The 27,658-nt window shown below is 47.8% G+C and overlaps 1 protein-coding gene across 1 annotated transcript in view; it reads right to left on the reverse strand.

Moving 5' to 3' along the window:
• LOC119186684 (uncharacterized) overlaps positions 1 to 27,138 on the reverse strand; it is a 165,403-nt gene extending 138,265 nt beyond the window's left edge. Inside the window, exons 1-2 of the mRNA XM_075882339.1 lie at positions 26,850 to 27,138; positions 12,285 to 12,351 (exon numbers count right to left, since the gene is read on the reverse strand). Of these exons, the coding sequence (XP_075738454.1) occupies positions 12,285 to 12,351; positions 26,850 to 27,138 (356 nt within the window). The remainder of the gene's footprint in view (positions 1 to 12,284; positions 12,352 to 26,849) is intronic.
• Positions 27,139 to 27,658: the final 520 nt, after the last annotated feature.

Raw genomic sequence — 27,658 nt, forward strand, 5'->3', positions numbered from 1 at the left:
ACAGGTCTTTGATGGTGGAATATGCGGTTGCTCACTGTTCGCATTTACTTTAAGGAAATATATGAAGGAAAAATATGTTTTCTGCAGATGGAGTCACCACTCGTCCGATTCTACATAAAGGCTTTCAACTGGGCTTGTTCTAAAGGCGCCTGTGGACAGGCGGATGCCTTGATGATGAACAGGGTCCAACACTTTCAGAGCGCTTTTCAGAGCAACATTTTCAGAGGCAGAGTGATAGACTATTGCCCCATACTAAAGGCGTGAGCGTATAATACCCCTGTCACACGGGCACTTAAATGTCTTTTAAGTAAGCGGTCTTTTTCTGAAAAGGAGTTCCTGAGAGCAGACACACGACACAGAGCGAACTCCTTTTCAGAAGCGGTCTTTTTCGTAAGCGGAGTTCGTCGATCTCTTTTACGGCTCCGAATGAGTAGCCTCGAAACCAGTGGGCGCCAGCAATTTTCGAGTGGTGGAAAAAAAAGAGCGAATGCTTATTTTTCTGTCGCCAAAACTGTTTGTAAAAACAAATTTCATATCCTGCAGAAGGTGTAATGAACTCTTTTAATGGTTATTTCCTTTTCTACTCTCGTAAGCAGCTACAACGCATCGGCAATATCACGTGGCGACGCTCGGTCTCGCACCGCGCCATTTTGCACAAGCGAAGAAAGCGTGGCAGTCGTGTGTTTGCCCGTCATTCATGTGGTCCGAGTCCGAGCGTCTATGGCCAACTCCGCAGATCAAGCAGCCGGCGCCCCACGGAAAAGGTAGCGTCTGCAATGGTCGGAAGCAGACACGTTATCCTCTCCTTGGCGGCTTTTGCAGCGTCTGCCTCGCTTTCTAGAGCGAGAAGGCAGGCCGTGAGGCTTGCGATCCTCGCTTTTTCTCCCGTACGGTCGCCCATAACGTGTCGAGAGCAGTCAAAGCAGCGAAAAACAAATACGGTGAATAAAAGCCCAGTGGTGCCAGACGGACTTGTGCACGTCGCTAGTTATAGGAATGCTTCCTTAAGGGGGGAGGCTACCATCGGATACCAACTTTTTTTGTTTATTGAGATATCTTAATGAAATTTGCAGGATAGACTTATAGAAAAAGCATTAGAAGAACTACACAATTTCATCAAGTTATGTTCACTGGTTTTCAAGATACAGCAGAATATCAGGGTAGTGAACATGGTTCTCTTATTCCAGGCCTGGAGAACTTTCAAAAGGTGCTGGAACTGTGAAATTAACTATGATGATTCCCAGATTGATACTCCAGGGGGTAACAGAGCCCTTTTTTTGGATTTCCTTGCCGAAAAGTTTTAGCAGACCACCAAACTTTGTGTTCGTGATTTGGATATTATCAATCAAATTTTGATTGAATATAATAAATAACACACACAATATATTAAAAAAATGGGCTTGTCACCCCCTCAGAAATTTATTCATGTACATAATAAAAAAAGACATAAAAATCCAATGAGTGGTTCCAGAGATATGGCTGGAATAAGCAGCCTCACTAGCCAAAAAAGTCATTTTGAGAAAACGACGTTTGAAAGTTTTGAGCACATAGGCAGTTCTAAAATGAACCTGCAGCGTAACTGGAGGTGTCCTTTGGCACTCTCTTTGCCGCCTTTCCATCTTCTCTAGGGATCGCTTCTTAGCCTTTTTCAAGCGCAAAGAACCTTTCTCGGCTGCCCGTTGAATGGCCAGGTGGCCAGGTGTTAGCCCCACTGATGATGCTAGCTCTTGGGTGGCCCTGTAGCAGCCAGCATTGTATCTTAGCACTGCATCATGCAGTGCTGTCTCCACAGCAATCAGTGACGCATGCTGCTCTTTGGGCATGAGGGACCACAGCACAGAGTGAAAGGACTGATGCATTCTGCGTCTTAGCTCCCAGGCAGCGTTGCAGAAAAGAAGCCTGTGAGAGCCTCTCATAAATGGGTAGAAGTGCATCTGCAACATAGCGTGGCAGCTTGTACGAATGCTTCGGAGGTGGAACACCGGTAATCTTGCTGGCATTGTGACGACACCAGGAGTCTGCACCCTCTGGGCACAAGTCGTGGTGCGGCTCCTCATCCGTCGACGTCACATGGTGGTACGATGCCATCACTGCCCGCCGCATTGCAGCCACATCATCGGAATTGTTCCGTAGGGCCCAGCCATAATAATCTGTCAACTTGTCGATGAGGGCCTTTGTCAGCCTGCCCTTCCCTCCCAAAGCCTTGTCACTTTTCTGCACAAGGTTGCGAAGTGCAGTCCCCATCCTCTTCTGAACGTGGTTCAGGCATTCCTCTTTTGAAATGGGGACCAGTCCATAAACATTTTCTTGTACAAGGGCAGAGAAGGTGGCACTATCTCCATCAGACACGAGCGTTGTGTAACGGAGGTTGCGCTTCGACAGTGAGCGTGAAAAGAGGATGATAGCTGCCTCAACCTCCATTCTCCCCGATTTAGAGTGTGTTTTTCTGGCACACATGATTCTCCAGCCAGCATGCATAGTCTGCGTCTCCAGGCTTTGGCCCTACTTGGCAACCAAGGCACTGATTAGACAGAACAACGGCGTCCAAGATAAGGCCCGTATGGTATTGGATAATTGCCCCGACTCCAATATGGGATGTGTGCCCACGCTTGTGCCCATGTTCCATCATAACAAACTGTTATATCTCTGGTGAAATATTGATCCATTTCTTTGTAAGTGGCTTTTACAGCAGAAGCAGATTCTGCATAGAAATTTTCTATGCATTGTGTCTGCGGTTCCCTGAATTTCTTCAGGTGCTTCTGAAAGGTCTTGTGATGGAGGCCACGATGGGACACGTTCATCGCTGCCCAAAAGTCGTTGAGAGCCGTTTGTCCGTTGCCTATTTGTTTTGTTGCCATAATGGCTCTTACATTCACATCAAAGGCCTTTGTGTCATCCTGACGAGATGAACTCCATGAGCTTGAAACTACTCCACAATGCAAGCATACTAGCTCAAGCTTTGCAGCAAGTCCAAGTTGGGTGCCTCCATCCCAATCGTACCTTCATCCCAATCGCGGTGCACCGGTGGCACGGGGTCCGAGATAGCAGGTCGTCTAGGGCATCCATTTGCACAAGGAAAAATTTTTCGCCTTCACTTGTAGCGGTGGCAGCTTCATGATCGCGCTCCATTGCCTGAAATTTCCGCTCCGTCGCTGGCATAGCGCCAAGTTCTCTTTGCACAGCAGCGCGTTGTTGATCCGCCGCCTCTTTCTCCTCGCACGTCAGGAAACTTGTTCGCAAATGCACAGTTGACGACGCGATTGCACTCGAGGCCGATGAAAGAGAAGATGCGGAAGCCACTGTCGATGAGCACGAGACACCAGGCGCACTTGTAACGACAAATTCTTGCACCAGCGGAGCAGGAGTCCCGTTGCTAGGCGCGTCGATGCGACCACTCTCTTGCGTAGATGAAGCAGAAGCTGCCCCACAGGTACCGTCGGCGCGATCACCGTCGGCGCACGTGCAAGCAGAGAGCCTCGCCGCGCGGACAAGCTTCATAGCTCGCTTCCTTGCACCGAACGATTGTAGCGTCTTCTTTTTCGTTGGGCACATCGTGAGCGAACACAACAACGGTCTCGTATAGACGGTTGAAAATCGTCTCGTAAAGACGGTTGAAAATCGTTTCGAAGACAGTTGAAACGTGGAGAGTATGCGAACGGCTGCAACGATACACGGAAGCGAGCGGAACACAAAGACGCCGGACGGAGGAGCAGCAGACGAGCGGCCGCATCGGCCACATTATGCGCAAGAGCGCTACGTCATCGCGCGCAGCAGCCAATGGCAGTCGCGGGCTCCCCCGCGTCCTTGGGGAGCGCGCTTCGCCCAATTCCAGCTGCGCGCCTCAGCCGCGGGAAACTTCAAAGCTCTCGTGAGCCCTCCAATCATGAGTGGCTTGCTCCTCTCCTGCGCTGCCGCCGGCGACGCAGGTGGCGGGGAAAGAACGAGCAAGAATTCACAAACAAAACAACACCAAAATGGCGGCACTCCGTCGAGCGGTCGAGAAACTGCGATCACGCCAAGTTGGGGTATTTTGAGCGCTCGCGCACCGCTTGAGGGCCGCCGCGGCATGTTCTAAACTTTATTTCAAATGGTTTCGCGACGAATTAGACGTTGATATTTACAGAAAAGGTAGTTTATGACACATACTGCCCGAATATGCGATTTGCCAAAAATCGACTTTTTCGTGATTTTTCGGATTTCAAAAGCCGCGTCCCCCCTTAACTAGTGCAACAAACTTTCACATTGGCGTTTCTTTATCTCTTATTCTTAAAGTTATTTGAAGAAACGAGCAGTGCAACAAGTCTTTAATTTGTACATCGTGATACATCGTTTAATTTTCATTGCTTCTTTTTTAACTGCTAGCGCCACACTTTTGCTAGCGTCTTCGAACGAAAACACTAAAAGGAGATCGTTGCTGCCGTGTGTCTGCGCCGCAAACACCTCTTTGTTAAGTCTTTCAACTTCCTAAAAGACCGCCTACTTAAAAGACTTTTTGCGCGCCCGTGTGGCACAGGTATAAGGCTTCTATACAGATTCATAAGGCACTTTCTGTCGCTGCCCCTGTTGTTCGTGACAGCACCTTTAGGACATTCATTGTTTTCAAGCATTTATTTTTAAGATGTTTTATGTGCGGTACAAAGGTTAACTTCGCATCTAAAATTATACCTAGGAACTTATGTTCTGTGTTTACGGGTAGACGCTCAGCCTTAACGACCAGTTCAGGATCAGGGTGCAAGCCTCTTTTTCGTGAAAAAAGGACACAGGTGCTTTTCTGTGGGTTCAGTTTGAACCAGTTTTCATCAGCCCATTTGGATACCTTGTTAAGGGCGAGCTGAACCTGTCGCTCACAGATCCCAAGAGAACACGATTGAAAACCTATTTGCACATCGTCGACATATGTTGAATAAAAGATATTACGTGGGATGTACAGACTGGGAGAATTTATTTTTATAATAAAGAGCGTACAGCTGAGCACCCCTCCCTGTGGCACTCCGGTTTCCTGTACAAATGTTCGGGACAGAACATTGCTGACTCTAACGCGGAAGGTACGATCAGACAGATAGCTTTCAATGACACTGAACATATTACCGTGTATACCTATGTGTGAGAGGTCTCTCAATATTCCAAACCTCCACGTAGTATCGTAGGCCTTCTCCATGTCGAGGAACACAGATAAAAAAACTGATTATGAAAAAAAGCCTCACGTATGTGTGCCTCAATACGTATAAGATGGTCGGTGGTAGATCGGCCCTCTCTAAACCCGCACTGGTATGGGTCAAGCAATTTGTTTCTAAGTAGTGGAGTTAGCGGCAATTAATCATTTTTTCAAATAGTTTGCAGAGGCAGCTTGTTAACGCTATAGGTCTGTAACTTGATACAGTAGAGGGATTCTTTCCCTGCTTCAAAGTTGGAATTATAACAGCCTCCTTCCAGGAGGAGGGGATCACACCTGAAAACCATATGCGATTATAAAGAGAGAGGAGGGTTTCTTTAGTTTCGGAAGGTAGTTCGTTCAGCATCGCGTACATTACGTTGTCAGAACCTGGGGTAGATGTATTACAGCAGCTGAGTGCTGTTCGCAGTTCTGCTAAGCAGAATGGTGCATTATATGCCTCATTTCTTGCGGATTTTCATTCTAACTATTGTGGTTCTATACGTGCCTTGTAATTCTAGAAAGATTCGGAGTAGTGTGAGGAGCTCGATATGTGTTCGAAATGTGTGCCAAGAAAGTTGGCTTAATCCTCCAAGCTTTCGCCGAGGCTATTTACTAGTGGAAGGGAATACGTTTGTTGGCCCTTAATTTTCTTTACCTTATTCCACACTTTTCCCTCATCTGTGTACGAGTTGATACTCGATATAAACTTTGTCCAGCTCTCTCATCTAGCTTGTCGACGCGTTCTCCTTGCCTGCGATTTGACCCGCTTGAAATTTTCCAGGTTTTCTGCTGCAGGGGAATGGTGAAGCAATGCCCATGCTTTGTTCTGAGTGGTCCGTGCTTTCCTGCATGCGTCGTTCCACCATGGGACTCGCCGTATAGAAGACATGCCGCTCGTTTTGGCAATACATTTAGATGCGACATCAAGTATAAAAGCCGCAAAATACGTGACAGCCTCATCTATGGTCAGGGCAGACAGCTCAGTCCATGTCATGTGTGTAAGAGTTCTATACCCTTCCCAATCAGCTGAGTCAATCTTCCATCGAGAAACCTGCGGGGTAATTGACCTTTGTTCAGCGCACTCAGGATGATTGGAAAGTGGTCACCTCCCATAAGGGTTTTTAAGAACGTTCCACTTAAAAACAGGTAAAAACGACGGTGATGAAATGCTAAGATCTATGGAGGAGTACGAGTTGTTTGCAAGGCTAAAATACGTAGGCTCCTTTATATTTAAAAGACATAAACTAGAATAGAAAAAGAGCTGCTCAATGAGACGTCCTCGCGCATCACAGCGAGCATCGCCTCACAGGACATTGTGTGCATTAAAATCATTTAGAACCAGAAACGGCTCTGGGAGTTCATCTATTAATGATTCCAGATCACGTCTGTGTAGCTGTTGATGTGGTGGTATGTACACAGAACATATGGTAATCAGTTTATTAAAAAGTACAGCTCGAATGGCCACTGCCTCACGGGCCGTTTGGAGGTTCAAGTGCTGGCATGCTATATTTTGATCAGCTATAATGGCCCCACCAGCAGATGACAGCATCCTCCCGGTCTTTTCGGAAAATATTATATTGCCGTAGGAAGTCCTTGTGCTTAGGAGTTAAGTGCGTTTCTTGCACACATAGCACTTTCGCGTTAAACTTACTCAGAAGTTCTTGGACGTCATCTAAATTCCTAAGTATTCCCCTTACAATTTAAAGTACGATTTTTCCGTAGTGGAAAAAAAAAAAAGGGAAAAAGTGCTGTGTGCAGAGAAGACGGAGATTAGCTCGTTTTACAGGGCATTTGTCAGGCCCTGTAATCGGCGTTCTGTCCTTTTTGGAGCGATCGAGAGAAGCTTGCCGCTCCTTCGGCGCTTCCTGCGCCGTTTGGCTTGAACTGGTGTCCATAGCCTCTTGTGAGACACTGGACGCCCGCTCTAAAAAGCGATCTGTGCGTCGCTTAGACTTCGCCTCGATCGACGAAGTCTTTGTCCGCACCGAACTAGGGGTTGATGAAGCCCCCTTGGCCTCGTGATTGCCCTGGCTGCTGCCAGAGCTTGTAGAGGTCACTGGTGTGGACAGGCTGAATGTGGGCAGGGCAGCGCTGGCTGCTCCCGCCATAGGGGCTTGTGGCATTGGCCTCGGCACGCAAGGCGCGGTCCGGGCAACTGCCAAGGGCCTTTGTGGTGCCGCCCCTCGTTGCACCACTTCGGCAAAAGGTGTTTTTAGTGCCAATGATCACGACACCCGTTGTCTTGCTTCCCTGAATGTGATATTTTCCTTAACTTTTATAGTTATTATTTCTTTTTCTCTTTTCCAGGCTGGGCACGCTCTGGAGTATGCGGGGTGACTACCTTCGCAGGTAGCACAGAGGACCTCGTCATGACTACATTCATCAGCACTGTGGCCGGTTGTGCCACACTTAGCACACATCGGCTGTCCTCGGCAGCTCTGATATGCATGACCAAATCGCTGGCATTTTAAACAACGCCTCGGGTCTGGAATGAAGGGTCGGACATGGAGTTTTACATAGCCAGTTTCGACATTCTCAGGTGGGTGGGTGGGTTGAGTTGAAGGTGAATATCAAGTGCTTTGTTGCTATTTCATTGTTGTTACGTCCGATTTTGATGCGCTGGACATGTATTACACCTTGGTCCTTCCATCTATCAAAGAGCTCTTCTTCACTCAGTGTCGTCAAATCTACGTCCGATACCACGCCCTTCACTGTATTCATGGTAGGGTGTGCGCTCACAGAGACGGGGATGTTACCAAAGGCTGCGAGGTGCGAGAGTTTATTGTACCGTTCCTTGTCTTTTAATTCGAGAAGCAGATCTTCACTTGCCATCTTCGTGGCCTTATAACCGGTTCCAATGGTCTTTCTGAAGCACTTGGCCACAAGGAAGGGCGAGATTGCTCTAGCTATGGTAGATGATTGTTCGCAGTGGAGGACATGGTATTTTGGGAAAGTTTCTCTGTTTTGGGGCCAAAGTAGTGAAGTTTCGTCAGTGCGTACCCTTTTCGAAGCACGATCAGTTAAAGAGGGGGTCGAGGATCCCATAGGAAAATGTGTATTTTTCGGTAACGGCGCTTACCACCCACCACGGAGTCCAACGAGCGGACGTGCCAGAGCATGTGGGGATGTCTGCGCAACACCAGCAGTACGCAGTTACTATAACCCAATATGGTTTACCCTAGTTTGGATAGGCACACAAGGTTAGCCCTTGCCACCAGGAAAAACAGAAGTAAATTAAAGAGAGGAGAGATCAGGAAAGATTGAAAGTAAGAGGGAAAGACGAAGATGAAGAAAGGCAGAGACAGGAAAAGGCGACTGCTGGTTTCCCCTGGGTGGGTCAGCCCAGGGGTGCCGTCTACATGAAGCCGGGGCCAAAGGGGTGTGTTGCCTCCGCCGGGGGGCCTTAAAGGTCCAATCACCCGACGTCGGCTCGACCCCTCGGATCCCCTTTACCCCGGACATGGCAAAGCCACTGGGAGGGAGCCGAAACTCCCCCCCCCCCCCCCCCCCCACCGTTCGCTCGGGTCTGTGGTGTTGCTACACACCAAACGCCTACTTGCGCAGGCGCCCCTGCGGGGACCCGGACCCAGCATTTCCGACCAGGATGTGTAACTCCTGCACGAGGGACTCCACGCCAGATCTTACCTTTGTTAAAAATGTTGAATCTGCTACTTGGCACGAATTGTACGTGGATCTGGGTAGTGACCATAATGTCCTAGCTACCCATATCAGTGTAAAGGGCGAGCCCGTAAGAGAGTTTAGTTTCACAGATTGGGATTACTTCCGGCATATCAGAAAAAAATGCCCGCAAGTTGGAGACTCAACCCCTAGCCTGGATCAATAGGCCAAACAGCTCAAGGAAGACGTTGGTGAGGTGACAAAAAAGATACACACGAATTTTGAAAAGGATAGGATGGACAGTTGCCTTGCGCACCTCCTAGAGGCCAAGAAATCATTTCTCAATAAGTGGAAGCGGCAGAGGCTCAATCGTTGGCTTCGCGAGAAAATTGCAAAACTTAACCGAACCATCGAGGACCACTGCCAGACGCTCTCTAGGCAGCAGTGGGATGAGGTGTGCAATTCTGTTGATGGCTAATTGAGAATAGGAGAGAAATGAATTTGCTAAAGCACCTTTTGAACAAGTCACATTCAAAGAGTAATCAAAGGCAAGACATTGCAAAACTCATACACGCCGCCAGACAGTTTGATTCTGAAGACGCTATACCGGATGGTTTGGCTCACAGATATTTACCCATGGGCTCCTCAAGCTGTTCAGACTACTCGCCTTACACTGAACCCCCGTGCACTGAGCCCGGAGAGCCCTTGTCCACCAGTGACGCTTGGGAAGTTCTTCAAAACCTTAATGAACGATCAGCTCCGGGGCCAGACATCAAGCTGCTAAAACATCAAACCATAGACGTGAACACAAGCGACGTAACAGGCATCCTGGGTCTTGACTTGGAAACAGCGTTTGACATCATCTCTCACACGCACATCTTAAACTCCATTTCGGAGCTTGGACTGGGTGAAGCCTTTCACAGATACATCAGCTCTTTTTCGAATCCAGAAAGGCCACGTTCAATATCCGAGACCTCATAAAATCGACCCTATAAATCTGGCGATCGTCATCATCCAAGCTGCTAGCTTCAAGGCAGTCATCTGCGAGCTGTTCAACAACAGCATTGATGACTCTGCCTTCCCCATACTCAGCAACAGATTTTACTGGCATTGAAGCGAAGGCTACAGAGCCAAATCACATGCATCTTATCGCCATGAAACGTAGTTCCGCAAAAGTACACACATTTTCAAAGTGAAATATAAAAGTTCCTTTTTTATTTTCTATGTGGAACAGTTCGAAACAGGATGCAGTGCACAGCAACAAGACAGTTGTATTTATTTACCTTAACGGGGTTTCCGACACGTGAAAAGCCCTGTATCGTCGTCTTTTTACGTATACCTCAAAGACTAAGCGGCGCCCGAGTCTGCGTATACATCAAACACTGATGGTGTGCCTCCTGCCACTTTTCATCGAGATTACGAGATGCATTACGAGATGCGCGTAAATTGAATTACTTCATGTAGGGCTACATGGGCAGAAATCTCCGCCCCCGTAGCATTCCTTTCAAGGACAAGAAAAGTTTTTGCCGAGTATAGTCGCCTCTTTCCTGACATGGTGCATGTATGGCTTCATGCTGTGAACACTCCACAAGGGTGCTCAAGAGTGCCACAAACAACAAACAAGGACATAGTACGCACTCGGTGATGCTGCCTGCCCTGCCTGCCTGCCCTGCCTGCCTGCCTGCCCTGCCTGCCCTGCCTGCCCTGCCTGCCCTGCCTGCCCTGCCTGCCCTGCCTGCCTGCCTGCCCTGCCTGCCTGCCCTGCCTGCCCTGCCTGCCCTGCCTGCCCTGCCTGCCCTGCCCTGCCCTGCCCTGCCCTGCCCTGCCCTGCCCTGCCTGCCCTGCCTGCCCTGCCTGCCCTGCCCTGCCTGCCCTGCCCTGCCTGCCCTGCCTGCCTGCGTCCGTCCGTGTCTGTCCGTCCATCTGTCCGTCTACCTGTCTGTCTGTCCACCTGTCCGTCTGTCCACCTGTCTGCCTGTCTGATTGTCTGTCTGCCTGTCTACGACAACGGTCATGGACAAACAGACGGGGTGGCTACAACGGAGGGAGGATTGAATCGCAGCATAAGTGCATGAGGCCTGCTGCGACGCCATGTTCTCAAAGTATTCGGATAGTGAAAGGTGCAAAGCGCTTACATTTAAATCCGATCCAAGCCACCTCGTAGCTATTTATATCCATTCTTCAGACCGTTCCTTCTCCTCCGCATGAGAAACGGACGAAAACTGACGCGCGACACCTTGGCTCACGTGACATAGAAGGTCACGGCATCCGTCACGGCTCAAATGAGCCAATCCCGTGTGACTCGATAGAATAGACCGCCTCCGTCCGTATTTGGAACGCATATAAAATTGCACCACTAGTTCACGCTGTGCATGAAAGATGGCCTTCCAAAATCTCACACCCACAACGAAGCACCCAGCACCCAAATTTGGTTCCACGTGTGCTGCTCTTGATTAAGCTCGCCAGTGCGATTTAATTTGCACCCGTTATCAAGTTTTCTAGAACAAAGTGCCCGATGCAGCACGCTAAGTTGCAAGACTGCAGGTAAGGCCTAAGGAGTACTAACTGCAAAACCTCTTCATAGTGGTTACAGATGTGCAGTATGGTTCCGAATCAACAAAATGCTCTGCACTATTTACATTTTAAAAGGGATAGATAGTACAGAGAAACCTTTCAATTATGAATGCACAGCCTCGCATCGTTTACGAAAACGAGAGCGTACATGTGCAAAATTCGAGTTCGGGTTCGCGGTCAGCATGGGCTTCGACATCGCGCATACAGCAAGCAGAAATTCAGTTGCCATGCTGCAAAGAAATCTGGCACATAAGTGAGGAGCTTTGAAATGCAAGTCGGCAACTTTCTGCAAGGTTAATTTTTTTTTTTTTGCTGCATTCTTTTTCTCGGCAGAGTACTTTCACAACAAACCTTAGGTTTTGTACAGTTGAAAATTTAAGGCAATAATTTACTGAATTCTCAATCAATTCTCTCAATTCTCTGCTGCCGGTCAAACACGTCTTGCACATCAGGGCTCTCTAAATATCAAAGTGTACATGTTTGCCTTCAGCGACTTGCATTGTAAGTAAATGGTTTATGATGCAACGGAAAAGTGGTGCGGCTACCAGTGTGCAAGCGCATTCGTTTTCCTTGATCTACACATACAACCACGGCAGCATGGTGCATGCACATGAGGACAGATACATGCGAGTATGCTGTGGTTTCATTTTCAAACTATGAAAACACACTGTTTGGTGTAGAATAGTGGAAATGGAGCAGGCTGTAGCACTATCGATCATTCAGCACAGCTGTCACATCACTGCCTTCTCTCATAGCCCTTGCGTTAGATGGCAAATGAGCTGTAGCACTTGACGCATTATCGATAACAGATTTCTATTAAGAAAAACTATAGAATACCATTGAATGTTCAGGTATCTCTAGCAAACACATGAAAAGTGAAGCAACATCACTGCAAAATAAACAAAATAATTTAAAAACAATATGAAAGAATACGTACGGAGAGTCCTGTACAGATGACTCTGAGCTGCAATGGCGAGACCCACACCAGCGCGACGACGGCCGCCCTAAGAAAAAGTAAGACCGCAAGTTCAAGTTGCTAAGCTACACTGAATGACAAAAATGCTTTGACGACATGTAAAAAAAAACGCATTACATGATGTCCAAGCAGCCCACTTTTCTATTGTTTGAAGAGGTCAATTTCTTTGTTACTATACAGGCGACACCTTAGGTGCATTAGAGTTGCTGACCACAGGTGCCCTGTCTCTGCCTTGCTATTCCAGAAGAGAGCGAACAAAGAAAGGCAAGAAAGAAAAAAGGTCGTGAGTATGTTCTACACTAGACTGTACAGACACAAGCAACACTGTAGTATAGACCACAAATGATGCTGGTAATCGTCTACAGACATAGCTTACAGCTACTAATGCACCATTCTAAAAAAATTATCAGTGAATTAACAAGGCACAGATACAGCCATAGTCTTCATGAGGCAAGCCGTCCTCATCGAAGTTGCTAGTTGCACCCGGACCACTGGTGGCACATTGTGTTCTTTGCACGGCAGCCATAACGCATAAGAAGGATCTGCAGCAATGGTGAATACACAGTGAAATTTCAATCCAACAAATCTCACAGAACCGCTAAATATTATCCTTTATTGTGAAGTCTTTTTAAAGAAAGTAATAAAAATTTGCACAAAAATAGTAAACATTAACTCATGAGCCGCATACCCATGCTGTGTATACATTATCGAGCAACCACATTATGCTCAAATAAGTGCGAAAAAACAAACTCGAAGTAATACAGAACCATTGCACGTTTATTTGAAAAAGAGGGCAGTCTATCTTGATGTGAGCAGCTCGACTGCTGGAAAATAAACTATTACGGTAAGCAGGTGCGTCCTTCTTACGCACTGCGAAATGTTAGCAGTTAATACGAATTCTTCACGTTGGTTTGCGTGCACTGTTTCAACGTAGTCTTTACTCTCGTCGCAGTTTCCTTACCACAATGGATGATACGGATCTTATCGGTCATTAGCTAAGCTCACATGCATGCTTTGTGGAAGCACTGTAGGTTGTGTGAGCGTTAGTACAGCATGAGCGAGTTATTATCAGAGACTTCAACCAATAGGTCTCGTATTGCATTTTTCACCGTCTAAGCATTCCTCTCGTGCCGTTTCCGTAGCTCATCTTGAATGTTCAACCACCAACAAAAAGGCTAGAAACCAGCCCGCATGTCAAGCTGCCTGACAAAAGCAAGGATGACGGGGTAAAGGCTAACTTGAAAAGCAAGTTCCTGACGATGATGATGACAACAGGGCTATCGCACAATTGAATAGTGCAGGCAAAGAGAAATATGTCAGCATTCTCATCATGACGAGAGTGGCAGCTACGGAGCTGGGCATAATGTTTACAGCCGTGAATAGCTTCTTAAAGTCGTCATTCATCATTTTGGAGTGTTCTGAAAATGTAAGGGAGACAAAATTCGATAAATTATTCTGAAACATGCAATATTCTGAAATTTGTAGTGGTGAAACATGTTTACAATAAACCAATGGACATTTGGAAGGGAATTTTCGAAAATAAAAATTATATTGAGGATTGCTATAACGAGATTCGACTGCACAGTACTATGTTTGGAGAAGTGCTAAAGGTTGATAATTTCAACAACCATGAAAAAAAGATTAAAATGAAGAATCCACAAAATGAAAGTAAGCTCATGCTATGGAGACAAATAAAGAAGTAAGGTAGATCCCCACCAAGGAACCTTTGTAACAAGGTAATCAAGCCTGCCTCCCAACACACAAACAGCAGTATACAAAAATTCAAAAGCTCAGTTATTACGAAGTTTTATAAGATGTCCATGGGCAATACAATAATTTGACAATGAAAAGTGGCAAAGGACTTCATACTTTAGCCAACAGATGATTCATTGGCACAGTCATTTCCCTTCTTCCTTGTGTAATGTGTTTTGCAAATTTTACTTGCTCTATTATCGCAGCAGCAGCTCAATATCTTCTTATTTTCCAGCATTGGTTTACCCTTGCACTCTGAGCACTGGGTGGGTAGGTGCCCATTTGTATGCATGTCTTTTACTGAGAAATCATGTTCACACGTGCACATGTTGGCACATCTTTCCATTTGTGCCACACAACTTTAGCCACATGACAAATGTATTTCATATACATATGATTTCGTGTAGTGCTTCTTGCACCCTGTTTTCGTGGCCACCTATGAACGTGCACAAGACTGCAAGCTCCTTAAGCATCAAAAACTTCACCTCAACTCCATGTCGTTTCCCAACCTTCTTGTGGTGGTACAGCATTGTATACACATGGGCCACAACTATATATGTCTTATCGACCTTCACCCTTCGAGAAGGAACATTAGAGTTTCTGGCCTTCGACAAAGCCCCTGCACCCTCTAGGCACAAGCACAGCCAAACTTTTCGAACTGGGCATGCGCAAAGGGGCATTGTCTAATACTGCTACAACAAAATTTTCTCCACGATGAATAATTTGCGATTCCCTGTCAGCTGCCCATCAAGTACACAGTTCGCCGGTGTGCCGCCGAGCTGGTGGGCTCGGCGGCACACCCGCGATGGGTCATCTTAACCCGCTTGACTTCTTCGCTACGCAGTTCTTCGTGTTGCCCTGGAACCTGATGCTACTGCAGAACTTCGACCAGCCTACCCGGTCTCCACTACCATGCGGCGCTGACCACCTGCCTGTGAACGCGTCACCTCGCCATGACGGGGTGCGCCAGCCCAGCCGGTACTGTGCACTGGAATGCGCATCCTCGCCAAACGCTATCACTACGGTTGCCTCGTGGTCATCAGCTGGCATCTTGGATTTCGGGCACGCTATCTTCCGATAGCGCCACCGTTCCTTGGAGCACCAATATAAACCCTGGGCAGACGCTCACTGTGCCTAGTGGGCTCGGCGGCACACCGGCGATGGGTCATCCTAACCCGCTTGACTTCACTACGCAGGTAACGAATTACCACTGCCTTTACGCTAAGCGAACTGGATGCCGATCATTACTTGTTCTGCTGAGCCCACGGCGCTCCATCTCTGTAGTTCTCGATCGTGCCAAAATGCTGTTGAAATTGTTATTAGCAGGCGATATTGAGACTAATCCTGGACCTAGGAATGAACACTGTGTGGTGTCTAGTGACATGCTTGATATACTGAAGACGTTGCAATCTGGGCAGTCGGCCATGCTTGCGCAGTTAGGTTCAATCAGATCAACCCTTGATGAACATGAAAAACGTTCAATGACCTGCGCTCGCGATTGACCAAAATAGAATCCGACTTACTATCACTTTCAAATGTTCAGTCTCAATTTGAAATCATTGAAAGTGTTGCCACTAACAGCGCTGCTCAGGTAACTAGGCTGTCTGACCGGATTAGCCACATGGAAAGCACATCCCGAAGGCGCAACCTGATCTTTTACGGGTTCAGTGATGTGCGAAACGAGGCGTGGCGTGTTAGTGAAGAACTGGTTACTACTGATCTCTGTCACAAAAGCCTGGGCATGACTATTCGAAGTCGTGACATAGAACGTGCCCATAGACTGAGCTTATCGTGAGGGGAAATGGCGACCGATAATAGTAAAATTTGCCCACTTCAAGGATAAAGAAGCACTCCTTTCGTCTAGCAGTAAACTGAAAGGCACAGAATACCGCTTCAGTGAAGACTTTGCCCCGGAATTTCGTGTAGCCAGAAGGCGCCTTATCGAATTTGGAAAAGCACAGCACTCCCCGTTTAAGCTCCGTTATGACAAGCTTATCTGTGGCAGAAAAACATACGTTTTTGATCAGGCTAAGCAGTTGGTTGTCGAACCTCAGGCCTAGCAACGGGCGCAAAAGCCACGAAGACCGAATCGGAGTGTTAAGCATGATCTCTCACTGCTTTACACTAACATTTGCAGCTTGATGCCAAAACGCGATCCGTTATGCACCTTGATCTCTTCTTCTAGCAACGTCATTCTGTTGAAAACGTGGCTAACCTCGAACATATTTGACTCCAAGATTCTTTCTGATCTCTCAGATTTTGATATCTTTCGCAAGAACCACTTTGATGATAACCGTGGGGGCGGTGTGGCGATTGCCACACATCGCTTGCTTAAGTGCTCTGCTGTAAATGTTAAAAATTCTCTGGAAATGGTTTGGACGTGCTGCCATGCCATTTCACCGCACATGTTAATCGGCTGTTGCCACCGTCCACCATGTGCCGATAGCTCCTTTCTTTCGTCTTTTCACGAAGCATTGTTAGAACTAACAACAACGTATCCCAACACTCCCGTCTTATTATTCGGCGATTTCAATTTTTCTTCAATAGATTGGAGTAATGTTGCGTCATGTCTTGCACAAAATAACATGGCTGCAGAATTTGTAAACATAAGTTTGCTTTTTCGCCTCTCACAGCTGGTCAATAAACCTACCCGAGTAACCCAACACTCATCAACAGTCTTGGACCTCCTTTTCACGTCACACCCCGATAATGTGCCCCCCCACCCCCCTTACGTATATCCGTGGTTTTAGTGACCACAACGTCATTCATGCAACATTTCCTTGCAACATCTTAAAAAGCAAGAAATCTAAAAAAGTACTCACGCTATACGACAAAGCCGATTATTCCAGCATCAACCGTGAACTTTCTGTTTTTCACGAGAAACTTGCCCTTACATATCGGCAGCATTCAACTGAGAGCATTTGCATACTATTCAAAGCCAAAATGCTGCGTTTAATGAATCTTTACATCCCAACTATCGCTATAAATGAATAAGCCCGTTCCCCCTGGTTTAACAAGTCTTTGAAAGACCTAAGTAATAAAAAAATGGATTATTTTGAGTTGCTAAACGAACTGGTTCATCCTCGGCCTGGCAAAAGCATAATAAGGACGTTAAAGAATATAACTCGGTAAAAGCACGCGCCAAGCGTGACTACTACTCGACTACCATACCAAATATGCTGCAGTCTAACCCGCGCCATTTTTGGAAAATGATTAAGCCTGATAATAGAAGTGCCATTTCACTATGTGATAACATGGGGACACCCACTGCCGATTCCGAAGTTGCCGACGCACTGAATCTAGCGTTTTGTTCAGTGTTCACAAAAGCAAGTACAGATGCATTACCACACTTTCCATATTTAAATTTTCCTCCAATGGAGGGTATTGAATTCAGGGCAGAGGGCATTGTCAAGGTCATTGACTCCCTGAAGTGCTCTTCATCTTGCGGTATTGATGGAATCAACGCGAAAGCACTAAAAAGTACAAAATATGCGTGCAGTGCGATTCTTTGTATTATCTTTCAGCACTCACTTGACACAGGTACAGTGCCAGATGATTGGAGGTCAGGGAAGGTCATTCCACGCTTCAAAAAAGGTGACCGGTCTTCCCCTGGAAACTACCGTCCCATTTCCCTCACCAGCATATGCTCCAAGATCATGGAACACATCATCTACTCTTAAGGGGGGGCGCGGCAAGTAAAGTGCCGATTTTGGTCAAAATATGCGATTTTCTGATTTATTTTTTTTCGTAATCTTCAGACCTTCAATTTCCTTGTTCTAAAATATTACAGCGAAACGTGCGCTACAAATCCCGCAAATAGTGTTTTTGCCGAGGCTAGTCGCCGAAAAGTGCGAAAAAAAAGCCCCTGAAACGGTGTTGTTCACGCCGCACAAACGCGCCAAGTTGTTGACCGTGGGCCGCCATTTTGGTAGCTTTGGAAAGAGGAGAAAGCCGGCTTCCCGATGGTCGCGGTCTCGTATTTCGCCGAGTGAAAATAAAAGCGCGAGGAGCAAGTAAAAAAACGAAAACGAAGAACGGCAATTGGCTGCGCGGGTCACGTGGTAGCAGGCGCGACCTCTTACTGGTCAAAGCTGCGCCGCGCACCTTGGCAACCTTGGAAGCGCGAGCGCATCTGCGGCCGCCGTGTCGAGAATCATCCGGCGTGCGCTTCGTTTTTTGCCAGTTTGCTGTTTTTGTGATAGTTCGCGTGCTTTTTTTACCAAGCTTTGTTTACATCGGTGGTCTCTTCTGAGTGCTTGCTCATACTGCGGTGCTATGTTGCCGCAAAAAAAGTTCCGGAGCGTCCACAAGTACGGCAAGCGTCGGAAAGCTTGGAACAAAGGGCAGACGACTGCGGCTGCCGTCCCAGTCGCAGTTCCGGACGGAGCATGCTCTTCAAGCGTCACGGAGCCTCTACTCAGACCCTTCGCTGATTGTTGTGAGGCCGAGAGTGTGGAAGGTGCCACATCGTCGTATGTCAGACCGCCGGATGCCGTCGACCGTGATGGACGCTCTCGCGAACCCGATTGCGGTGGCACCGCGTCGGCAGCCGTTGCAACTCCGGGCGTGCGCGCGTCGAACATTCTATCGCGAGTTTCGGCCCAGATTCCGAGCAGTGAAGAAATCGCGCAGCGGGCGCAGACAAGGCGGGATGTTTTGGATGCCGTAGCATCGAAGTCCGCTTCAAAGCGGAAGCTCGAGCTTCTGAACGAAGGCTGCGACGAAAATGACGGCGGTAAGGACTCCACATTCTTCATTGTAAATAAGAAGATGCTGAACGGTCTGCTTTCGTCAGTAAAGTGCAACAAGTGCGACGAAGGGTCGATACGCCTCGAGACTACGCACTGCCTTGGACTCGCGGCGAGGATGGAACTTTTTTGTGACAATTGTGGCAGAGTGAACAGTGCGTGGTCGTCCCCGAGGTGCTCCGGGCAACAAAAAACGAACCCCTTTGAGGTAAACGTGCGTGTTTTGAGGGCTGTGCAGTCAGTTGGCAGAAAACAATCTGCCATAAATGACATTTTTTCTGCGATGGACATTTCGCATCGAGCACTGCACCACAAGTCCTACCAGAGACTGCAAAGGAAGTACAGCCACCCTGCCACCACATCAGCTGCCACCCGCATTGAAGCAGAAAGTGCACAGAAGGTGCATGACATTTACAAGGACCTAGGAGGAGTGCCAGGCAACATTGACGTCATTTACGACGGCACGTGGATGACGAGGGGGCACAGAAGTCATATTGGCGTGGGCTGTGTAATCGAGCTGTACACAGGCTTGGTCTTGGACCACTGTGTCCTGTCCAACTACTGCCAAGGCTGTGCTGTTGGCCCCAAGCCTGGTGACGACAACTATGAGGAGTGGCTTGAGAAACACAAGCCACAGTGCCAAAAGAACACCGATGCTAATGCAGGCCAAATGGAAGTAGAAGCAGCTAGGATCATGTTTGAAAGATCGTTTACCAAGTACAAGCTTCGATACATCAATGTGCTCTGCGACGGTGACAGCCGTACGTACCTTGCCCTCACGCAAGACAAGGTGTATGGCTACATGGTGATTAAGAAACAGGAGTGTGTGAACCATGTGAAAAAAAGAATGGGCACTTCCTTGCGCAACCTTCTTGATGAGCACAAATCCAAAGGCCGAGGACTGAGCATGGGTGGCAAAGGCCGGCTGACGCAGGGCCTGATAAAGAAGTTGACGAATTATTATGGCTGGGCCATTAAGAGCCACCCCAACGATGTTCCTGGCATGGAGAGGGCCATCATGGCCACTTATTACCATGTAACATCCACAGACCAGGATCCACACCACAACCTGTGCCCAAGTGGGACTGACTCCTGGTGCCCGCACAATCAGGCATTGGCCAAGGGAGAGCCGCTGCCGCCTCACAAACATAAACTGCCCCCTCACGTGCGAGTGGCACTGCTGCCAATCTACAAGCGCCTCTCGAACAAAGAGCTCCTTGAAAGGTGTGCGCAGGGAAAAACCCAGAACGCTGTGGAGAGTATGAACAGCCTCATTTGGTCACTCCAGTCCAAGAGCCAGTTTGCCTCCCTTCGAAGTGTGGAAAGTGCAGTTGCAGATGCAGTCTGCCGTTTCAATGGTGGATGCAAGAGTGCGCTGCAAGAGATCACTGCTCAACTGGGCTTCAATCCAGGAGACTGCTCCTTGCGGCGAGCAGCCGAAAAGGATGCCAAAAGGGTAAAGAGGGCTCAAAAGGCGCATTGTTCCACGACAAAGAAGCGCAAAACTGGGTTGCGCTCTACAGAGGCCAAGGCCACAGCATCTCAGGATTACTGCCCAGGAGGATTCTGAGTGTTTTAGGCATGTTGTGAACTTCCAAACAAGAGTGAACTTTCAAAGTCAGTTTTCTCAACTCTTGATTTTCGCCTATGTGCCTTCTCTAGAACATCCGTCATTTTCTAACAAAGACTGATAGAGTCGTTCCGTTTTTTGCACTAGGCTCAGGAGGCCTTTAGCAGTGCAATAAAGCTTTATCTCTCTTCTTACTCATCATTTAAAATTTTTAGAACACATTTTATAATTACTGCGATGTGTGCGCAAAACAACATTCATGTTTTGGAAATTTTATTTATGGTTACAAGAACTAGAAAAATCAACTAATAGCTTCTTTGCACAAGTTGATGCTTTGGGAACATAATAATATGAAAAAATAATTTCATTTAGCAATAATTATCTCTTTAAGTGTGAAGAGCATTAATTAGTATAATTATGCTTGTAACTCAAAAAGTACAAGAGGTATTTGAAAACGGTTTTCATATTTGGAATCCTCACAATCATCCACATACACACACCAAATTTCATCACAAACAGTACATTAATAAAAAAATTAGTTTTACTTGCCACGTCCCCCCTTAAGGGGAGATGCGAGTCGAAAAATCGCGTTTAGCAAAATTTTTCCTATTTCTGAGTTTTATTGCATTGTAATCTTCAACCCTTCTTTCATCTGAAAATTTCAAAACTAAATTCGAACCGCAAAATACAAAAAAATGTGTATGAAGGCATCGCGGTGGCTCGAAATTTCGTGAATTTGCGCCGATATTGGCCATCTTTGACTGCGCGCTGCTCCCCGTCGCAGTGCCGCCCGCCATCGCCATCGGTTGGGAAAGTTGCGTCCAGCCTTCTTCGTACAGCTTCCACGACCTCCAGTTTCGTACGTGGGCAAAAAAATAAAAAATGAGGACTTTTTATCACGTGGTTTGAGCGGTTTGAAACGCGCGGCACCCTAAGCCGCATCGCCATTGGCTACCGAGTCATTGTCAGCTGTGTTTGTGGCGGCCATCGGCATTTGGTCCGTCTGCTTTTCTGCGCGTCTACGCATACTTCCGCGATGACAAGCCCTAAAAAGTGCAACGTGAGACCGCAGAAGTTTCGAACGAAGCACAAGTTCAAGGGAAGGCGGCGTAAAGCGCCCAGAACGATGGCGACGAACGAGAACGCGCCTACGTGTGCTAGGCCTGACGGCGGCATCGACGAAGGGATTGACGCTGCGCTTTCTTTCATCAGTGCTTCGGAAAAGAAGCTCGGCTTCTTCGAAAAAGACGAAAGACAGCGCGATGAGGTTTGTGCAACGACAGTTTTGTGCGACACCCTCTTGCTGACGGCACTTGTGGCAGGTGCGGCATGCCCTGCTTGAGGTATTCAAAAACTTGCCGTTCGGGAGCCGGCAGAAAAGCGCAAGGGACTTTCGTCGCTCCTCGAACTTCATTGCGAAAACAGCGAATGCTCAGCGACTGTTCTTTTGTGCTCCTATACGTCACTGCGTGTTACGGCGGACGGCAGCAGCCGAGTGAGCCAACGGTACGACAGTGGGAGCTCCCGAGATAGTTTTGCTGTAAATGTGAAGGCGGTGGTGGCTGCACCCGCTGTCGGCATTGGGCATGAGCAATTATCGAGATTTTGCTTCATTATTGGACTCCCAAAGCCAATGCACCACCGAGGATTTTTTTCGATAGCAAAGAAGGTGCACACCGCTGCCATGGCAGCTGTGAGTGAAAACTTGCGCCGATCCAGAGAGTTGACGAAAGAAATAGCAGGCGAAACTGATGTGGCTGTTATGTTCGACGGCACTTGGCAGAAGAGGGGCCACAAAAGCCACAACGGGATTGGCGCAGTTATCTCCTTAGATACTGGCCTCTGCTTAGACTTCGAGGTCATATCAAATTACTGCCTGACATGCAGTAGGCACAAGGATATGGGCCCAGACGAGGAACTGTGGCAGGCATTCCGAGGCCCAGTCTGTGAAAACAATGCAGACTGTTCCTCCCATGCCATGGAAACGGAGGCTGCGATGCGCATTAGGCAGAGAACATTGACTTATGACACCCCACTGCATTTCATGACATTCTTGAGTGACGGTGACAGCAAAGCATATAGTGCAGTTGCAGAGTCAAAAGTCTATGGTGCTGTCAATATAGAAAAAAAGACTGCACTAATCATGTGGCCAAGAGACTTGGCACCGCGCTACGGAAGCTGCATGTGCCATTACCACGAGGGCAGAAAATGAAAGAGCCAGCCATTCAGAAGCTCCAAACATACTATCAGATTGCCATAACAAGCAACAGGGGGAGTGTACGGGATATGTACACTACAGTATGGGCTTCGTACTTCCACTCATGCTCTACCGACAATGCTGCAGCCACAAGTTTTGCCCTGCAGGAACAGAGTCGTGGTGCAAACATCAACGCGCTGAAGCAATTGGTGAACCTGCACCACGTCACACACCTCTCCTGACAAAAGCACAGGGATTGGCTGTTTTGCCCATTTATAAGCGGCTAACGGATGAGAAGCTCCTTGCTCGATGCATCAAAGGGAAAATTCAGAACGCATCGGAATCCCTGAACAGCAAAATTTGGCTACTTTGCCCCAAAGACTAAGTTTGTCTCCCGAACGGTTGTCGAGACTGCCGCAGCTATGGCAATCCTGTGGTTCAACAAGGGTCATGCTACTTTCCAGCACATCCTGGAAGAGCTCAACATACTGCCATCTAGAGATCTAGTTACTTTCAGCGATTCCCGCGATGCGCGGCGCATCAAGAGAATGTCCGAGCGTCTGACAGCAGAAGCAAGGGCCCACCGTCGTCGTGGAGTGAAAAGGGCACGGCTAGAGGAGAGTGCTCGCAAGGACCGCGAGGGCACAATCTAAGCTGCAGGACAGTTCTAGTAACTTGCAGTGCTTTTCAAAGTTGTGTTGAACATTATGGCCAAAGATTATGCATTTCTAACAACTCTGTGATAAAAAAAAGGTTTCAAACTTTCAAATGCGTTTTTCTCCTTTTCCAGTTTTGTGTATCTGTGCTTCTTATACACGCTAGTTCGTATACTTAGAATTGACATACCTCTATGAAATTTTGCACATGGCATGACGAGGGCCCATAGAGTGCAAGTATCTATTCAGATTGTCAGTGCTGCTCGATTATGTTTTTCAAAAATTACATAACATTGAAAGCCCTTGGCAACTAGAGCCATAGTAAATTTTTCTATTTTATTATTGTATTTCACCTTTTTACACACAAAATTAATATAGTTTTTTGCACTCTACAGTTCCAAAGAATCATAGTCAGCTATATCTGCATGCTTTATCTCAAATTTTTATAGGTCAGAATTGTTGCATAACAATGGCCATATATTTTGCAGTATCTGACCTGCAGGAAGAAAACCAAGCAATCTACATGAAAATAAATGACATATTTGCAAAGAGGAGAAAAAACTATTAGCATGCCAATTTGTGTTAAATTCAGACTCTTATTAAAGAAAATCGTTTTGAGTAGCATCTACCCTCAACACCGAGAAATGTACCTTTGCTAGCAAGACAATCAAAGTTCTCGGCCACCTTGTCAGCAAAGAAGGAATTCGAGGACAGCGGCAAGCTTCTCGGGGTCGGGCCGATTTTCCTCGTCCACTACGTCAAAAGGACCTGTGCAGCTTTCTTGGGTTATCTTCTTACTTCCGGCGCTTCATACGTGGTTTTGCGGAACTTGCGTCTCCGCTCCATCAACTCCTCGCAACGAACGTCCCCTTTGTTTGGCCCGAAGACTGCGAAAGTGCTTTCACGGCATTGAAGCAAGCCCTCACGTCGGATCCGGTACTGTGCCACTTCGATTCCACCGCACCCACCATCTTTCACACCGACGCAAGTGGTCATGGTCTTGGTGCGGTACTCTTGCAGCGTGACAAAAACTCACGCGAACGCGTCGTTGCTTACGCAAGTCGTGCTCTTACCGCTCCAGAAAAGAACTACACTATCACCGAGCAGGAGTGCCTTGCTGTTTGGGCAGTGCAAAGATTCCGACCATATCTTCACGGCCGTCATTTTACCGTAGTGACCGACCATAACGCCCTATGCTGGCTTTCATCGCTGGAAAACTTATCGGGTCGCCTTGGTCGCTTCGCTTGCAGGAGTACGATTTCGATGTCGCCTACAGATGTGGGAAGAAGCATCCCGATGCTGATGCTCTATCGCGCTGTCCTTTGCCCAGCGGAAGCAATTCACCATCGTTACTCCAAAACGACAGCACCTCCAATCGCAGCGCTAAGTTCACCTGCCACCCTATCCGTCCTTGTTTCACAAGAACGTGTCGACCCATACTGCCGCACCATTGTTGACCGCTTGACCGGCTCTACTACTCCTCCAAACGCCAGACTCCGTCGACAACTTAAACAATTTAAGCTTGTCGGTGATGCTTTATGTCGCTACATTTACCACATCGATGGCAACAAGTGGGTACCCGTCATCCCACGTTCTCTGCAACGTGAAGTTCTGGAAGCTGTCATGATGATCCAACCGCTGCTCATCTAGGCTTCCACAAGACTTACGACAAAATTCGAAGTCGTTTTTGGCCTGGCCTCTCTTCAGCCGTCGCTAAGTACGTCGCCTCCTGTGTCCATTGCCAACGGCGAAAACGACCGGTTGGCTTAATGCAACCTCTTCCTTGTCCTGCCTCACCTTTTGTAGTCGATGGAATCGACTTGTATGGCCCTCTTCCTATATCATCCAATGGGAATTGCTGGATTGTCACGGCAGTCGACCACCTTACCCGCTACGCAGAAACAGCTTCTATACCATCTGGGACTGCCACTGAGATCGCCGATTTCTTTTTTCGCCACATCTTTTTGCATCATGGAGCTCCACGCATTCTCCTCAGTGATCGTGGCAAAGTCTTCCCATCTTCCATTGTCGAGCAAGTTTTGCGTGCCTCGAACACTGTTCATGAGACCCCTTCTAGCTACCACCCGCAGACCAACGGATTGACTGAACGGTTTCATCGAACCCTATCGGACATGATCGCCATGTACATTCACCCCAACCACACGAACTGGGATGCAATTCTACCCTTCGTGACATTCGCCTATAATACGGCTGCTCAACGCACTACCCGCTTTTCTCCATTTTTTCTCGTCCATGGTCACTCGCCGAGTTTCGCTCTGGATGTCTCTTTCCTTTCGGCCCCTGCCCCCTCCACGGCTCCTTTCTCTGAAGAATTCCCATCTCGTCTCGCACACTGCCGTCACCAGGCCCGTGTTAACACCGGCCTCTCTCAAGACACTCGAAAATCTCGCCACGACTCGTCTCGCCGTGTTGCGAGTTTTTCCCCTGGTGACGAAGTTCTTCTATGGACTCCCCTACGCGTCCCCGGCCTATGCGACAAATTCATCAGGCGCTTCATTGGGCCATACACGGTGGTCGAACAGACATCTCCTGTCAATTACCGCGTTTCTCCTCTTAGCGCCAGTCCTGATCATCGTTGCCGAGGAACAGAGATAGTGCTCGTATCTCGTTTAAAGCCTTATGCGCGATGCATTTCATAATACTGTCAAACGACCAGGCAGCCGCTTTCTCCGCGCGGGGGAATTAGTGTGAGCGCGACAAGCGAATGACTCTTTATTTTCTCTTTGTAATCATCATCACCTGCACATCTTCTTCATCTAAAAATATCACCAGCATGATTTAGCTCGAGCCTGGCCAAATAAACCGGTTCCTCAGAATATTACTAAGTATTACGAAATTGGAATGTGACGATTGTTCAGCTGTGAAGGGACTAACTTTCACTTAGAAACAGGCCGTATTTCAGCTTGTTCGAGCTGCAATAAAGCCTGCAGCTGACAATATGCAGCTCGAATCAGGCTTATTGTCTGCTTTGCTGCTAGGAGGTGTGCTCCATGTCGGCGAGTTACAAGTTGGCCGACAGCCTGCAACACTGCGCTGGAACCACCAGCTACTGGTTCCATCAGCTGCTGGTTTCAACACCTGCTGGAAACACCAGCTACTGGTTTCATCAGCTGCTGGTTTCAACACACGCTGCAACCACCAGCTACTGGTTCCATCACCTGCTGGTTCCATTACCTCCTGGGAATGTGCTAATAGACCAGCACTGCTGGAAGCAATAGCCAATCAGCAGGAAAGCTTCACCTGGGTCCTGATGGTATGTGAAGCTCTGCAGGTGGTAACTGTCCAGAAGCTTCAACCAACCATTACAGCAGAAATATTTGCATCACCGTACGAGACGCTTGCTGCGATTTCTAACCAAAATACAGCTGCTTGCACTAGTTCTGAAAAAGCTTGACAAGTTTTTAGAGCACGAAATTGGATGACATCAGAGCAAAACCTCAATTATTTAAATTCAAACCGTGCTTCAGTGTTCCTCAAAAGCGAGCAGCCATTCTGATTACTTGCAGTGCAAAACATCTCAGCCGGTCATCGCTAGGAACATGGTTGACCAGAACGAATGTTATACGAAAGATGTCCTCTCACCATGAGGCGGTCCCTGGCTGCGACGCTGGCCAGGACTGGCTGCCTTGGGATCCTCGGCGGGCTTGGCCTGCTCGGGGGGGCTCTCCAGGCGCCTCCTCTTCCCACTGCTGCTCTCCCTGGCCTCAAGCTTTCGCTTCTCAGCCAGGTGCTGCCCCTGCAAGAGCTGCCGGGCATGGCTTCGCAGGAAATAGCGAGGCAGCTCGCTTCCTGCATCAGCCTGGCCCACCGCTGGAGCCTTGGCTGCTCGAGCGTTCACAGGGGCAGCGCTGTGGGAAATGAATGTGCACATTTTTCTTTTTCTGCTTAACTCCGCTTGAGCAAGTGAAACTGCAATGGCAGAATTTTGCTCTTTATAAACAGGCTCTCTCTCTTGCACTGGGTTTACTTAGCGATAAAAGATAACAAGTTTAATGTCCGACCCAGGTAAATGACCAGCTTTAGAAAAGTACAGACTATTTTTTGGAAGGAGCAAGTTTAGCACAATTATGCTACCATGGCTAACATGGTAGATAAGTTCCTACCACACAGACTAAAACAGCATCGACATAAAAATGCCGAATGTTTTTCGATTTGAAAACAAGGATTGCGTCAGCTGCCCACTGCTGATGCAGAGTGCAAATGACTTCATTGCGGTGGCAGTCCTCTTGTGAGAACCGATGTACTTAAATGGGAGGCTACCCGGGATACCTAACTTCTACGAGCTAAGCTCCCTAAGGCGTGGGTCTGTCCATTCCTTGTATGTACCTTACCGCCTATAGTTCCACCTTTGCAAACTGCCCACTACTTCGTACTTGCAAAGATCCCACAAC

The sequence above is a fragment of the Rhipicephalus microplus genome, unplaced genomic scaffold, assembly GCF_043290135.1.
Source record: "Rhipicephalus microplus isolate Deutch F79 unplaced genomic scaffold, USDA_Rmic scaffold_12, whole genome shotgun sequence".
NCBI classification, from domain to species: Eukaryota; Metazoa; Arthropoda; class Arachnida; order Ixodida; family Ixodidae; genus Rhipicephalus; species Rhipicephalus microplus.